The following is a 12,873-nucleotide window of genomic DNA, read 5'->3' as shown; positions in this document are numbered from 1 at the left end:
CCTGGGCAGTGTGGACTGTGAGCTGTGTGTCCTGAGCAGTGCGAGCTGTGTGTCCTGAGCAGTGCTAGCTATGTGTCCTGGGCAGTGTGAGCTGTGTGTCCTGAGCATCCTCCTGTTTGATGTGCTGCTTTCCCTTGAGCGAGGAGGTGTGTTTATTTACTCACTCGGCAGTGGATCTGGTGCCTCCTGAGTGTCAGCTGTAGATACTCAAGTTTTCTGACCAAACAGTAGCAAATGAGACATTTCTGCCCTCAAGGAATTTCAGTTTTGGAGAAGGAGTCAGACACATGGCATTGTGGATAAAGAAGTAAAAGAAGGTGGGAGTTAGGTCACTCAGGAGGAGGAGGCGTGTCCTCCTGTGCTTGTGTTGCTGCTGAGTAGTCCCATGGCAGATGGACCCTGAGCAGATCTCACTGTGGAACTTGCTGTTAGAGAGCTCCTCCGTGTGATGTCTTCTAGCGCAGAAGGTTCTGCTGTCGAGGGAAAAGGAACAGAGCTGTGCTTGGTGGAGAGCTGGTGGGCAGAGGAGCCAACCAGAGCAGACCTTCTGGTGCCATTCGCTGCCCACCATGCGGCGCATCCTGTGGAGACTCAACTGCAATGTTATTTTGCTTTCCCTAGATTTTTGTCTCCTTTTACTAGCTACACTTACCATGACCTTACCTAGAAAACTGTCTTCTCAGAAACGGAGTTTAAGTGAAAAGGACACAGAGCTGGCCGGTCCTTTCTGGGAGTGGACGTCACGGGAGGCAGGTTCACAGGGAGGCCGGAGTGGGAGGCTGGGGCAGCACTGCAGACAGACACTGTGGCAGCATTTCCCTCCACAGTGCCGTGTGCTGAGGGGTCGGGGAGTGTAGGCATGGCACAGGGGCCAGGGTTGGTTAGGAAAATGGTACCAGATGGCAGGTTCTGTCTAGCTGGAACTTAAGGGCGCAGGCACTTTCCAGGGCTGAAGACAAGGTGAGGGGAGGCTGCCGGAGCCAGACCTGGAGTGTTGTCAAGTGTTCTGCCAGTTGAGCAGCGTGGCAGTCTGCTCAGGTTTTGCTCTGTCCAGTGCATACTGTAGCTGCTGTCTCCCCGGAAGCACAGTGGGATTGCTTGTTTTGTACGGGGACTGTGGCTCAGGCTGCCCTTAGAGGTGTGAGCTTCCCAGATGGTAGGGTACAGCACGCTCCCCCACTCCCAGCTAAAAACCTGCAGCTAAGGGTGGACGGGAGCGGTAATGTTGGAGGCACCGAGCAGACCCGGAGTTCTGTTTGTCGCCAGCAGTCAGCCCTGGTGTGGAGGGGCCGCTGTCCCCTGTGAGGCGCGCTCAGGTTCAGCAGAGTGCAGGCGGGTTTGGGCATTTGTGTCCTCGCTCCCAGCCTCCTAGAGGCTTCCTTTTCTCCCCTGGGTTTTCTCTCTTTCTTGACATGGTTGTTAAGGAAAAGGACTAATTTAAGGAACCCAGAAGGTGATTCTCTACAGCCTGTGTCTAAAATGACTTCGTATGTAAAGGGCTGTGTGAGCCTTGGGGGATGCACAATTTGGCTTTCTCCGGCAGACACCCGTTTGTGATCTCTAGGCCCAGCCGTAATGAAACACTCTCTCTGAATTCCCCAACTATTAGAAAGCCTGGTCTGTGAACTGGGTGTTTGGAAATGCAAGGCAGTGAGTGATAAGGACTGATGGTCAGGCTGATATTATCTCACTGGGACTTTGTGAGAGAGAGGAAACTAGTAAGAAACAGGCCCATGAGGAGAGATAAGTGGGAAAGAAAAGGTACTTCACAAAAATAATCCGTGTGGCTCAGTGGCTAAGAGTGCTTGCTGCTCTTGCAGAGGGCCTAGTTCAGTTGTCAGCACTCAGTGGCCCACAGCAGCCTATAGCTGCAGCTCCTGAGGCTCTAACCCCATTCTCTGGCCTCCACAGGCAGCGCACAGGTATGTATAACATGTAACACAAAATGCAAATAAGAAATATATTTTTAAAATCTCTGAAGGGCTGGAGAGACGGCTCAGTGGTTAAGAGTACTTGTTCAGGGCTGGAGAGATGGCTCAGAGGTTTAAGAGCACTGACTGTTCTTCCAGAGGTCCTGAGTTCAATTCCCAGCAACCACATGGTGGCTCACAACCATCCAGAATGAGATCTAGTGCGCTCTTCTGGAGTGGAGGCGTACGTGCAGACAAATTTAAGGGGGGAAAAAAGAGTACTTGTTCTTTCGGAGGACCCAATTTCAATTCCCAGCGCCCATATGGCAGCTCACAACCATCTGTAACTCCAGTGTCTTCATTTGGCCTCCAGTGGTACACACACTCACAAATGTGACGAAACATTCATGCACATAAAATAAATAATAGTAATTTTTAAAGCACCTCCCTAAGATGTGCGCACGCCTATAATCCCAGCACATGGGGAGGCAGAGGCAGGCGGAACTCTGGACTCATCAACCAAGGCTACACAAGAAACCCCATCTCAAAAACTGAAGGGGGGGAAAAAGCACCTCCCTAACATTAAAAAGAAGTCTCCCAAAGTATGAGAAACTGAATGTTGCAACATTGTCAGAGGGGAACGCAAAAAGACAAGTAAGCATAGAGTCTAGACAAACACTGCTGTTTTCAGTATTTCGGGAATAGTTCGCTGTGTAGCCGGGAAAACTCTCAGCACATTAGCGAATGTCCTGCAGAATGCTGGCATTCCTTAAAGCAGCAGCAGCAGAGGGGAGGACGGGGAGCTTCTCTGTGTCTCTAGTCACGGGAAGAGCTGTACTGCATGCCACATGCAAACCAGCAAGAGCAGAAAGGCTGCTCCGTTCACCTGCAGCTGAGACCGCAGTGTGGCTACACAGAAAGGCTGGGCAGCTAATGCCGCCGAGTGTGGCGGGAACAGTTCTCACTCGGCACAGGCTTGCAGCGCCTGTGGCATGTCAGGCCCCGTCAGCTCTAGGCCTTTGTGCTAATGTTTCAGGCATATTGTAAGTGCTCACGCTTTCAGAGTTCATTTTGTGTGTGTGTGTTTGCCTGCATGTATGTCTGTGCATCCTGTGTGTGCCTAGTGTCCATGGAGGCCAGAAAAGGGTGTTGGACCGCCTGGAACTAGCGTTCCAGACCATTGCGGATTGATGCGGGTGCTGGGAATTCAGTCTGGGCCCCTGCAGGAGCAGCAGGTTGGTGAGCCGTCTCTCCGACCCTGCTCTTCAGGGTAGAACCCCAGACCTGTTCTTAGTGCTCAGCTGGAGGGCCTCGGCCACACTGCCCAGTCGAGCCTCTCTGGCTGGACCATCAAGGGGTGATACGCCTTTCTGCGCACATGTGCTGTGTTTCTGAGGACAGAAAACACAGGTAGCACTTACAGTGGATGTCATCTAGTAGGAAGCCACTCTAACGTTGCCTTTGCTGTGATCTTCAGAGAAATTAACCACCCCAAACAAAACAAAAAAACAAGTATGGGCTTTCAGGGCATAGTAGCATCACCCTGTTATCCTCAGACGTTGGTGCTGGAAAACGATACTCCACTTCCTTGCTTTTGGCAGAAAATCCAAAGTCAGCTTTGTCTAGGGACTTAACTTTGGAAGTGATTTCCTTATTAGAGATGAGGGTGAACCCATCACGTTCTGTTAGTCGGTTCTGGGCTCCTCCTGGGAGGAGTCTTGACTGGAGTGAGGGGAATCTCTTCCGACAGCAGTGCCTGGCCAGGGTTCTAACGCAGGGACTGTTGGATGGCGCAGGGTTCGCGCCTGATGCTGTGATCCTGCCCTGCGGTTCTTAGCGACGCAGCTGCTTCAAGCCTCCCTTGAGGGTCAGTGGGGAGATGCCTGGCTTTGGAAGCTTTGCTCTCACTTTTGCATCACATGTGAAAATACTTTTGGAGATAGAGAACCAAATGAAAACACTCGCTTTCCGTGTCCTGTCACTGAGAAAGTATTTTATCTTAATATAATTGGTTATGTATTTTCCAAGACAGTGAAGAGGCATGTTTCATTTAATATAAGGACACTTTTTAAAAACATTGTAATATGTCTGTTTTATATGGTAGTGTCAGAATTTCCATAAGATATGGCAGTCTTGATTTGAGTAGAGTTAGGGAATATTAAAATAGTATGATAAATATAAATGTCACATAAAATTGCTTCATTTCAGAACCCAAAGTAGGTAAGTTGGTACTGTGGCCTTAAAAGCAACAGCCCGAACTGGGCCCGGCAGCGAGTGCACAGCTCTACCCCAGCGTGCAGGAGGCAGATGTTAGCTGTGCTCACAGGTGTGGAGACCTGAGGGAGCTGGGCCCGGCAGCGAGCTGCTCTATCTTCCCGAGTTCTTAGTGTTGTATTTGTTTAAATTGTTTTTGTAATATAGTAGTACTTTTTTTTTTTTTTTTTCTGGGTGATTCTAGGGATTGAAGTAGGATTGGACTAGGGCCTCACACATACCAGAGAAGTGCTTGGCCCCTGAGTTATCCCCACAGCCCATTTTTCTTATTGCTGTCAAACACAAAAACCAACTGGTAAAGTCCCTATGTGGTGTCATTGTAAGCGGGACAGCATATTGGGCTTGAAAGTCTGAGCTCTGTAAATGGCCTAATGTCTTACCGCAATTTTGTATCAAGTTCTCACGATCAGTTTGGATGCTTTTGGCTTAGTCCCTCCCCGTGTTACTGGAGAGGGCCTCTCATATCTGTCCAGATCTGTTCTCTTGGCTTGAGGTGTATGGCCGGCACTGCAGCCCGCCTCTCTGTTGGCGATTTGTGCTGCAGCAGGAGTGGCTGAGTTCAGCGGCCGCAGTTTCCAGTGCAACAAAAATGGATTTATGATGGAGGGTCGGAGTGGGGAGTGGGAGAAGCTGAGCCTGTGTGTGTCTGAGGCCTGAGCCACTGTTGGAGGCCATGTTGATGTGCGTGGCCCCTGCTGCCTCCTGAAGCCGTGTGGATGTGCATGGCCTGTGTCACCTCCGAAGGCCATGCAGTTGTCTGGTGTGTGCTGCTGCCTGAAGCCATGTTGATGTTCATGGGCTGCTCTGCCACTGTGGACCGTGTTGGTGACTGTCAGGAGACCATGCTGTGGTCCGTGGTGTGTACGATGCTTGAGGCCAAGTGGCTGCTCATTGTCCATCTGTGCTAACCAGATACCCCGTGTAAATCCATGATCTGTGCTCCTGCCAACTGTAAGGACAAGGAAGCTGCTTCAGCAGTGGTGTAGATGGCAGCACACTCGCGGTTGAGAGACAGAAAAGGCTTCTATGACAACCTGCTCACCCCCAAAAGGCAACAATCTAGACAGGAAGCCATTGAGGAGAACTCCTAAGAACTGTGAAGTGTAGCTCTGCACAATCATGGCTTCTGGCAGGACTGGGTGGGGAGGACCCGTCTAGGGGCTGGCCGTAGGCAGTTGACCATGCTAGAGTGACTGTATGGGCAACACGAATTGGACCTTTTTAAAATCTTTTTTTGCGGGGAGGCACAAGTGTGGGGGAGTAATGGACCTGGATGGTCTGGATACATTATGTAAAATTCTGAAATTCCCAGAAAATCAACAAAAATGTTATGTTAAAAGAGTTTTTCTTTGTGTTAGTCAGGGCTCTTTTGGTTGCACAAACAGCTGCTGACTCGGGCTACCTAGCTGGTGTAGGCCTCAGAGGGAAGTGGCTGAGAAACCTCTAGAAGAGGAGAAAACTCTAGGGATCTCGCTGGAAGTTAGAATCTCTCTTTTCTGGGTCATTGCCAGTAACTCAAACCTGCCCTAGGACCTACAGTGTCTGATTAAGAGTTAATGTTCCCCAAAGAAGGATCTGGTTGGACAGCTTCCGAGGTCACACGGAGAGGTCTGGGAGGGTGTGAAGCCATTCCTAGGCCAGGAGGAGCCCTCAGCTAGGGAGGAGGCAGCAGCTGGGAGGCGCCTGGGGTTTGATCCACCTTGCCAGGCTCTGTAAGAGTGTCCTTTCTGCTGTTAGTCTTTGTGTGTGAGGTGCATGTCCTCGCGTGTTTGTGTAGGTGTGGGTGGTGTGGACTTGTATGTGCATGGGTGCGGAGGCCAGAGGTGCAGGTTGACTGTCTTGGAAGGCGTCTGTTACAGGCAGCGGCGGCGCAGCGTGCATTGTGTGCAGAGTGAGAGCAGGCGCCTGTAGAGGGAGTGGACAGCCAGGGCTCTGTTTGGAGTCTGTTAATTTTGGGGTTCCTGTGACGTGTCCCGGTAGAGGCCGGAGTTGTGTGCAGCCTGGCAGACATGCAACACATGCCCTGTGGCTTCCTAAACCAGTCTCACGCCCTTCTGTTCTGTGCCAGAGAACCGGCTGGTCACAGCAGCTCTCGGCTGCTGTTCTTGGAAGTGCTGCAGTTCAAGATTGTACTTTAGGACACGTCTAATTATTCCTTAGAATTAGCACCAGCTCACCTAGATGCAGAGCGCCCTTGGCACAGATGCTTGCTAGACCACCCACCCCACCCGGCCCTTCTTTCTGTGTCAGGAAGTCGTGTAATCAGTCTGCAGGTTCTCCGTGAAATTACCCTGGACTTCTTCTGTTTCTATCTTTGGTTTTTATTTTAATTGATCTGCATCAAAAGATAATAAAACCACCAAGCCTCCCCTTGGCATTTTTAACAACCTGCGTACCGAGGGTTCATTTCTCAGAGGTTGCAGTCAGCCGAATGCAAATTTCCATGTGTTTAACTTTCAGACATCCACACGGAAGCAGTCCAGGCTGCTCTGGCAAAGCACAAAGAACAGAAAATGGCTTTGCCCATGCCCACCAAGAGGCGGTCCACATTCGTCCAGTCTCCTGCGGATGCCTGCACGCCTCCCGGTAGGTGTGTCCTCCTTTCTCTGTGATAGTTACTGAAATACTGCTTTTTCTTTCTGAGATGGGACCTGGAACTCGCACCCAGCATCAGTGACCTCAGGTGTGCGCTCTCAACGAGGCTGGTGGTGATGTCACCGTGTTCATGCCACGCAGCAAGGCAGGTGTTCTTAGACCCCTGCTGGCCGCTTTCTGCTGCACTCCAGCCTTTACTGCCTGTGATGTCCACTCTGTGTAGGCAGTAAACACAGGCCCTTCTGTGAGAACATGGCTGCGCCCGTCTCCTCAGTCGATGCTTCATCTCAGCAGCCATCGTGGGAGTAGGTGGACCTGGGACAAAATGTTGTGTCATTAGAGGTTTTAGGAGCACTTAATCCAAATTTGAAATAGGTCTGAAAAAATAGACGTCTGTTAATATATTTTTATATCTTTACATTTTTCCTTATAGTGAGATCCTGAGGTAAGTGGGAAGCAGACATCCCCCATCCCCACTCACCAGACTTGGAATCTTTGTTCCTCCCAGTGTAAATTTAGGAGTTAGAATTTCATCTGAGGACCAACTAGACAAACCTCAAAATTCTTTTCTGTTCAGAATTTTTTGACAAGTTTGTAAAACCTTAACTTTTTCCTTAGATGAAACACAAGGGGATATTTTAAATTATTTGCTTATTTTTAGTTTGTGTGTGAGTGTTCTGCTTGCATGTCTGTAGTATGTGCACTGTGAACACGCCTGATGCCCGGGGAGGCCAGAAGAGGGTAACAGGCCCCTAGGACCAGGGTTGCACACTGTTAGAGGCGCCGGGCCTGCCCCTGGGGCCTGTGTGGGAGCAGCACCTGCTCTTGACCCTGTCGCGCTTTGTCCAGGGCCCTGGAGGCTGCGCTGAGTGGTTGGTGCGCTCACAGCTGCCGCGCTGGGCTTCGCTTGTGGGTCCAGGGCTCCCGTGACAGTTTCTTCTAGGCTTTGGCTGACCTGTCAGAGCACTTGGGTTTGCTGTGGGCTCATTGGCTGTGTGTGCTTTCTTCCCTTCACATTCGTGGTGTCAGTATGTTTGAAAGAGAAATAGCTCTGTGGCTTCAAGTGTTTCTTCACATTTAACACAGGATACCTCTCGCAGACTTAGCACAATGGGGCATTTTGTGTCCATAGTGGTGCATACTTAAGACCCCCTCATTCAGAGTCTTGGATGGGTTCCCTTCCACATTCGTGCACTCTACAAGTTGGGTCCTTGGGCACAAAGGAGGCTCTCAGCCTGCTCGCCGTCTGCGTTGGCAGCTCCCTGCAGAATGGCCGAAGGCTCAATGTCAGTAAATGGCAAAGGGCAGGGAGCAGCACTACATGCAGCCTTCTCCCAGCCTCTGTCGAGGCCGTGTGGGCTCGGGGTAAAAGGCTGCTCTCATGGCTCTGCCTTAGAAGTGAGAGCACCGCCAAGGATGGGGAGAGGGCTCCCAAGGAATAGAAACCTTTTTATCAGCCCCTTCATAAAAGTCACTGCTGCAGGGGAACTTAGCAGCTCTCAAAACAAACCACAAAACTGTTCACTGCTGAATGGAACCATAGTCCTTGTAGTCTCCTGCAAGCCCCTGCATTTCTGAGCATGCATGCTCTGTTCTTGTAGAACCCTTGAGATGTAGCATAATGTTATTGATCACACTGCAGATGCTAATCATTCATAACAAGATGGAGTTCTCTCTCCTAAGACCCAACTCAGCAGAACAGTGTGGTCAGGCTTCCTGTCCACTTACCTCTGCTCTACAACAGGATTTGAAACACCTCCATATGCTTTTAGGGACATCTCTGTTGCAAGTAGAAAATCTCTCCCAACTAGAGGTGCTGAGTCCCTCCACAGCGGGCTCACACAGCCCAGCACGATCAGTTTTGGTGGCGTTCTCATCCAACAGTTCTGCGCATGCCAAGTAGAACACTTCGCTCCCAAGGGAGGGTGGGGCCTGTGTCGTGGGGATTCTGCTGGCACCTTTCCTGTCAGCAGCGGAATTTGCCATTCTCACTGGGCGTGATGGCACCTGCCTTCAGTCCCAGCACTTGGGAGGCAGAGGCAGGAGGATCTCTGAGTTCAAGGCTAGCCTGGTCTACAGAGTGAATTCTGGGACAGCCAGGGCTACACAGAGAAACCCTGTCTCAAAAAACCAAAAAGAAAGAAGGAAAGAGCCTTGGCTGCTCCTGCCCTGTTGCACTGTAAGCCACCAACCATGTGCTCCAGGACGTGTGAGCTCTGTCGCATGGTTACCACACAGTTTTATCTGGCTTATCAACTTTTGCTAGCCCTCAGGACCCAAGTTAAGAGGTTATATTTCAGCAGTGGAGGAATGACAGGATAGCTCGTCACTGAGTGCGTCTAAAGCCAGCTCTGGCCAGTTATCAGAATGGCAGCTGGGGTGGCTCTGTAGAGTTTGTTCCCCATAAAGTTTGTTCCATCATAAAGCCTGGGTGCGGTGGTGTAACCCCAGTACTGCATGGGGAGGAGGCAGCTGGACTCCCAGGGCACACTGGCCAGCCCACCACCCCATGTGTAGGGAGAAACTCTGCCTGGAAAGTTAAGGTGGAGAGCGATTGAGCAAGCGCACCCCTCATCTGCCTCCTGCGTGCACACAGAGCCTGTGCCACGCTTGCACAGTTGACAGTATCTCGGCGTGGCTCTTTGTACTCTGACTCACCCATACGTGAGGTGTGAAGGCTCTTCCCTCGTGTGCTGTGTTGTGTGGAACTCACTTCTGGGCACCGGTCATTGGTTGCTTTTCTTCTCAGGGTGCACAGTCACCTGGGTTGCCAACCAGGTGAAAATCAGAGCTACCTGATGAAAAGGGAGGAAAACCCTGAAATTTTGCCTTCACGTATGGTGTCATGCTGTAGGGAAGCAATGGCAACAGTTGGCGTGGGAGGTTGTTTGTATTTCTTCATGAACGACTCTCGACTCAAATGACTGCTGGCGCACACCCTGAGCTGCCGTGGGTTTAGGGACTTGAGTTCTCAGTGTGTGGTGATTCCTGGTCTTGGTGCCTGTGGCCTCTCACTGTCTTTTAGACTGCTTGCATTCCTATCGTCCAGTCTTGTGAAGCGATGAAATCCTTAGTGATGTCACAAAGCAGTTACCTCGCAATCTGTAAGGGTCTTTGTGTAATGCCGTGACTCATTTGTCCGGAAAACAGTGCAGACGCACAGCACTTGCTTACTTACTCTGTCTGTTTATGCATGCATCTGTGCTGCTGAGCTTTTTCTGCAGGCGTATTCCTTGCTGCAGTGAGAGGAGCAGGTGACCATCTGTGCCCCCTCAAGCCCTGCCCTGGTGGAGGCAGCTTCATGTGGCTGTGTGCCCCAACAGGCTCTTGCTTGGCAGCAGCGACTGTGGTCATTCTTGGGGCTGGAAGACAGGGAGAAATTTTCCTCTCCATAGTTTTGTTTTTAAACTTTTACCACACTCTTAATTCCGTTCTCTGTATTTGTCTATATAAAAATGACACCTGGGACACATTGGTGTATGGATAGTTTTTGTCTGCCTCAGGGGTGCTTCATGGAGTGATGGTGCCTCGCCCTGTGCCAAGGACTTTCCCACTGCCCAGTGCATGCATATAAATGCTTTGCGGAGTAGGAGGATCACGGTCGGTCGGTCCTTGAGTGACTTACTTATTTCCAGCAGCAGGGTCAGACTCCATGTTCTTCCTGATTGCTCAGTCTGCTAACTGTCACAGTGGGACAGCTGCTTCTGTGTGCTGTCGCCTCCTGAGAGCTGCCGGGCTCAGTCCCCCACCGCACAGCAGGCTTGGCTGCAGGAGGGACTTTTCTGTGGAGAGGCTTGTGTGCAGTCACCCACTCCATGCCCAGCTGAGACAACAGACTGCTCACAGTGCTTGTGGAGGATGCATTTCGTCTGTCCTTTTAGTGGAGTATGGCTTACTCGCTTTGCTGAACCACGGTCTAGACCGAATTTTGTCATCTGTCAAATGGGCCCAATGGCAGGATGTATTTTCCTTTCTTCTTCTTTTTTAAAGACTTTTACTTTTGTGAAGGTTTTGTGTGTACGTATATATGTGCAGCATGTGATCTCCTGGACCTGGAGTTGGACTGTTGTGAGCCCAGTGTGGGTGCTGGGACCTGAGCTTGGGTCATGGCTCCAGCTCTCATAGGAACTGTCCTCCAGGAACCCGTGCAGTTCATAGTGTCCTCGGCGTGTCATGTGGCTTAGGTGTCATTTTCATCCTTCTAAGTCTTAAAATTAGGGGGTTTTGTTTGGTTGAATTAAATAAATTGTTTTTATTGAATTAAAGTTGGTACAAAATAAACAGCTTTGGGGGTTGAGTCAGGGGTTTGACCCCAGATCGCACACCCTGAGCTATAGCTAGAGCCTAACAACACGCCTTTAGGCTGTGTACTTTGCTGAGTTTTAACATAGAAACGCAGTTAGGATGACAACCATCTTTGCATCCCTGGATCCCTCCTGGCCCTCCCCACCCTGGGAGCCACTGCTACTCTGCTCATCTCTACACACTAGTTTGCATTTTTCCAAATCCTTATGTGAGAGAGCCATACAGTTTTGTTTCCTTTTTACAGACCGTGGGGGAGGAAGGGCTGGCTTTTAATCAGCCATGTTGGACCCACCAACAGATTGCTCGTGGCTGTGTCAGGCTCCAGACATGAGTAGAGTGTAGCTCAGCCATCCAGTTGTCTGTACTCGTACAACCGGGTTGTTTTCCATTTTAAGCTATTATAAATAACATTCGTGTACAAGTCTTTGTATAAATGGATGCTTTTTTCTTGGAAAAATACCCCAGAGTGCAATAAATAGCGAATGCAACAAATGTTCAGAATTTCTGTGTGTATGGATGTTTGCCTCTGTGGCTGTCTGCATCCCTGGAGCTGGAGTTACAGACAGTTGTAAACTACCATGTGTGTGCTAGGACTCAAACCTGGATCTTTTGGAAGAATAGCCAGTGAGTGTCCTTAACTGTGGTTAAGCCTCAAGTGTTCAGTTTTTAAAATAAACATTTTAAATATAATGTCCACACATGACTAAAGTCATAGCAGTTAAGAACAGTTAGTAAACTGGGGACTTTTCTTTCCTTGAAAGTAATAAGCAGGTAACTTCTGTGTCCCTAACTGGTTACAAAGCAGCGGCAGGCTTCTGGTGAGCAGCATCGGCTGCTGCTGTTAGATCGCACCCCACACGGAGGGCGGACCTCGCGTTCAGAATTCTTTGCTGGGCTGCAGCTCAGCAGCAGCGCACCTGTCTCCCACGCAGCCTCAGTGGCAGCCCCAGAGCCGCTGACAGCCGCAAGAACAAGAACCTGTGAGCTGGGTAGTGACTCCTGACTCTGATCCCACCCAGCACTTAGGAGGCAAGAGGACTGGTTGTCATGAGTTCAAGGCCAAGCTCTCTAGGACTGTGAAACGACCCTTCTGGTGGCCAGAAGGTGTCCTCGGGTCCCTTGGAGCTGGAGTTGCAGGTTTTGGGACCCACTTGAGAAGGGTGTTGAGCTCTGAGCTTGGCCAGGAGTAAGGGCTTCTGAACCCCTGAGTCGTCTCTCCGGTGCCCTGTTTAAATGTTATCAGGGAAAGTATCAGATTCTGTGGCAGATGACAAAGACGGAGCATGTTGTATCAGTGCTCCAGGGCATGAGAGGGGTCTGTTGGTGCTCCCCAGCTCCACGCTGGCCCAGCAGCGTTAGGAAGGCATCTTTTCGTGCCTGGCTTTGGCCTCACATCACTGCCACTTTTGCCTTGTGTGCTTCAGCTAGTTTCCATTCTGTTAATATCGTCAAATGCCTTGTTTTCTGTTCCCCCATCCTTTCTTACTTGCTGCCACCGTCTGCTGTAGGGCCGGGCGTGGTGTTGAATATAAACAGTCTTCACAATGAGTCATCTTAACCTCAACTTACAGCAGAGTGGTAGACCTCAGGGTTCAAATGGAAGACAGAGCCTTGTTTTCCCCTCGCCTAAGCTGCTCCTTAGCTTTAAGCCATTAAACACCCAGAGGAGGGCCAGCAGGCAGAGCAGGTAATTGAATTGAAACACTACACCTAATTACATAATTGATCAAATACAGAAACATAATGCAATCAGTTTCCACAAATCCAATAATGAAGATACTGTTTTTAC

The 12,873-nt window shown here is 50.2% G+C and overlaps 1 protein-coding gene across 1 annotated transcript in view; it reads left to right on the top strand.

Moving 5' to 3' along the window:
• Positions 1-12,873, top strand: part of Dip2b (disco interacting protein 2 homolog B) — a 153,359-nt gene that overhangs the window by 77,362 nt on the left and 63,124 nt on the right. The window contains exon 4 of the mRNA XM_055626842.1: positions 6,645-6,770. Within this exon, the coding sequence (XP_055482817.1) occupies positions 6,645-6,770 (126 nt within the window). The remainder of the gene's footprint in view (positions 1-6,644; positions 6,771-12,873) is intronic.

This window comes from Psammomys obesus, unplaced genomic scaffold (genome assembly GCF_907164565.1).
Source record: "Psammomys obesus unplaced genomic scaffold, mPsaObe1.curated_primary_1811, whole genome shotgun sequence".
Classification (NCBI taxonomy): Eukaryota; Metazoa; Chordata; class Mammalia; order Rodentia; family Muridae; genus Psammomys; species Psammomys obesus.
Note: the sequence above shows the minus strand (reverse complement) of the source record. Positions and strands in the feature narration are given on the sequence as shown.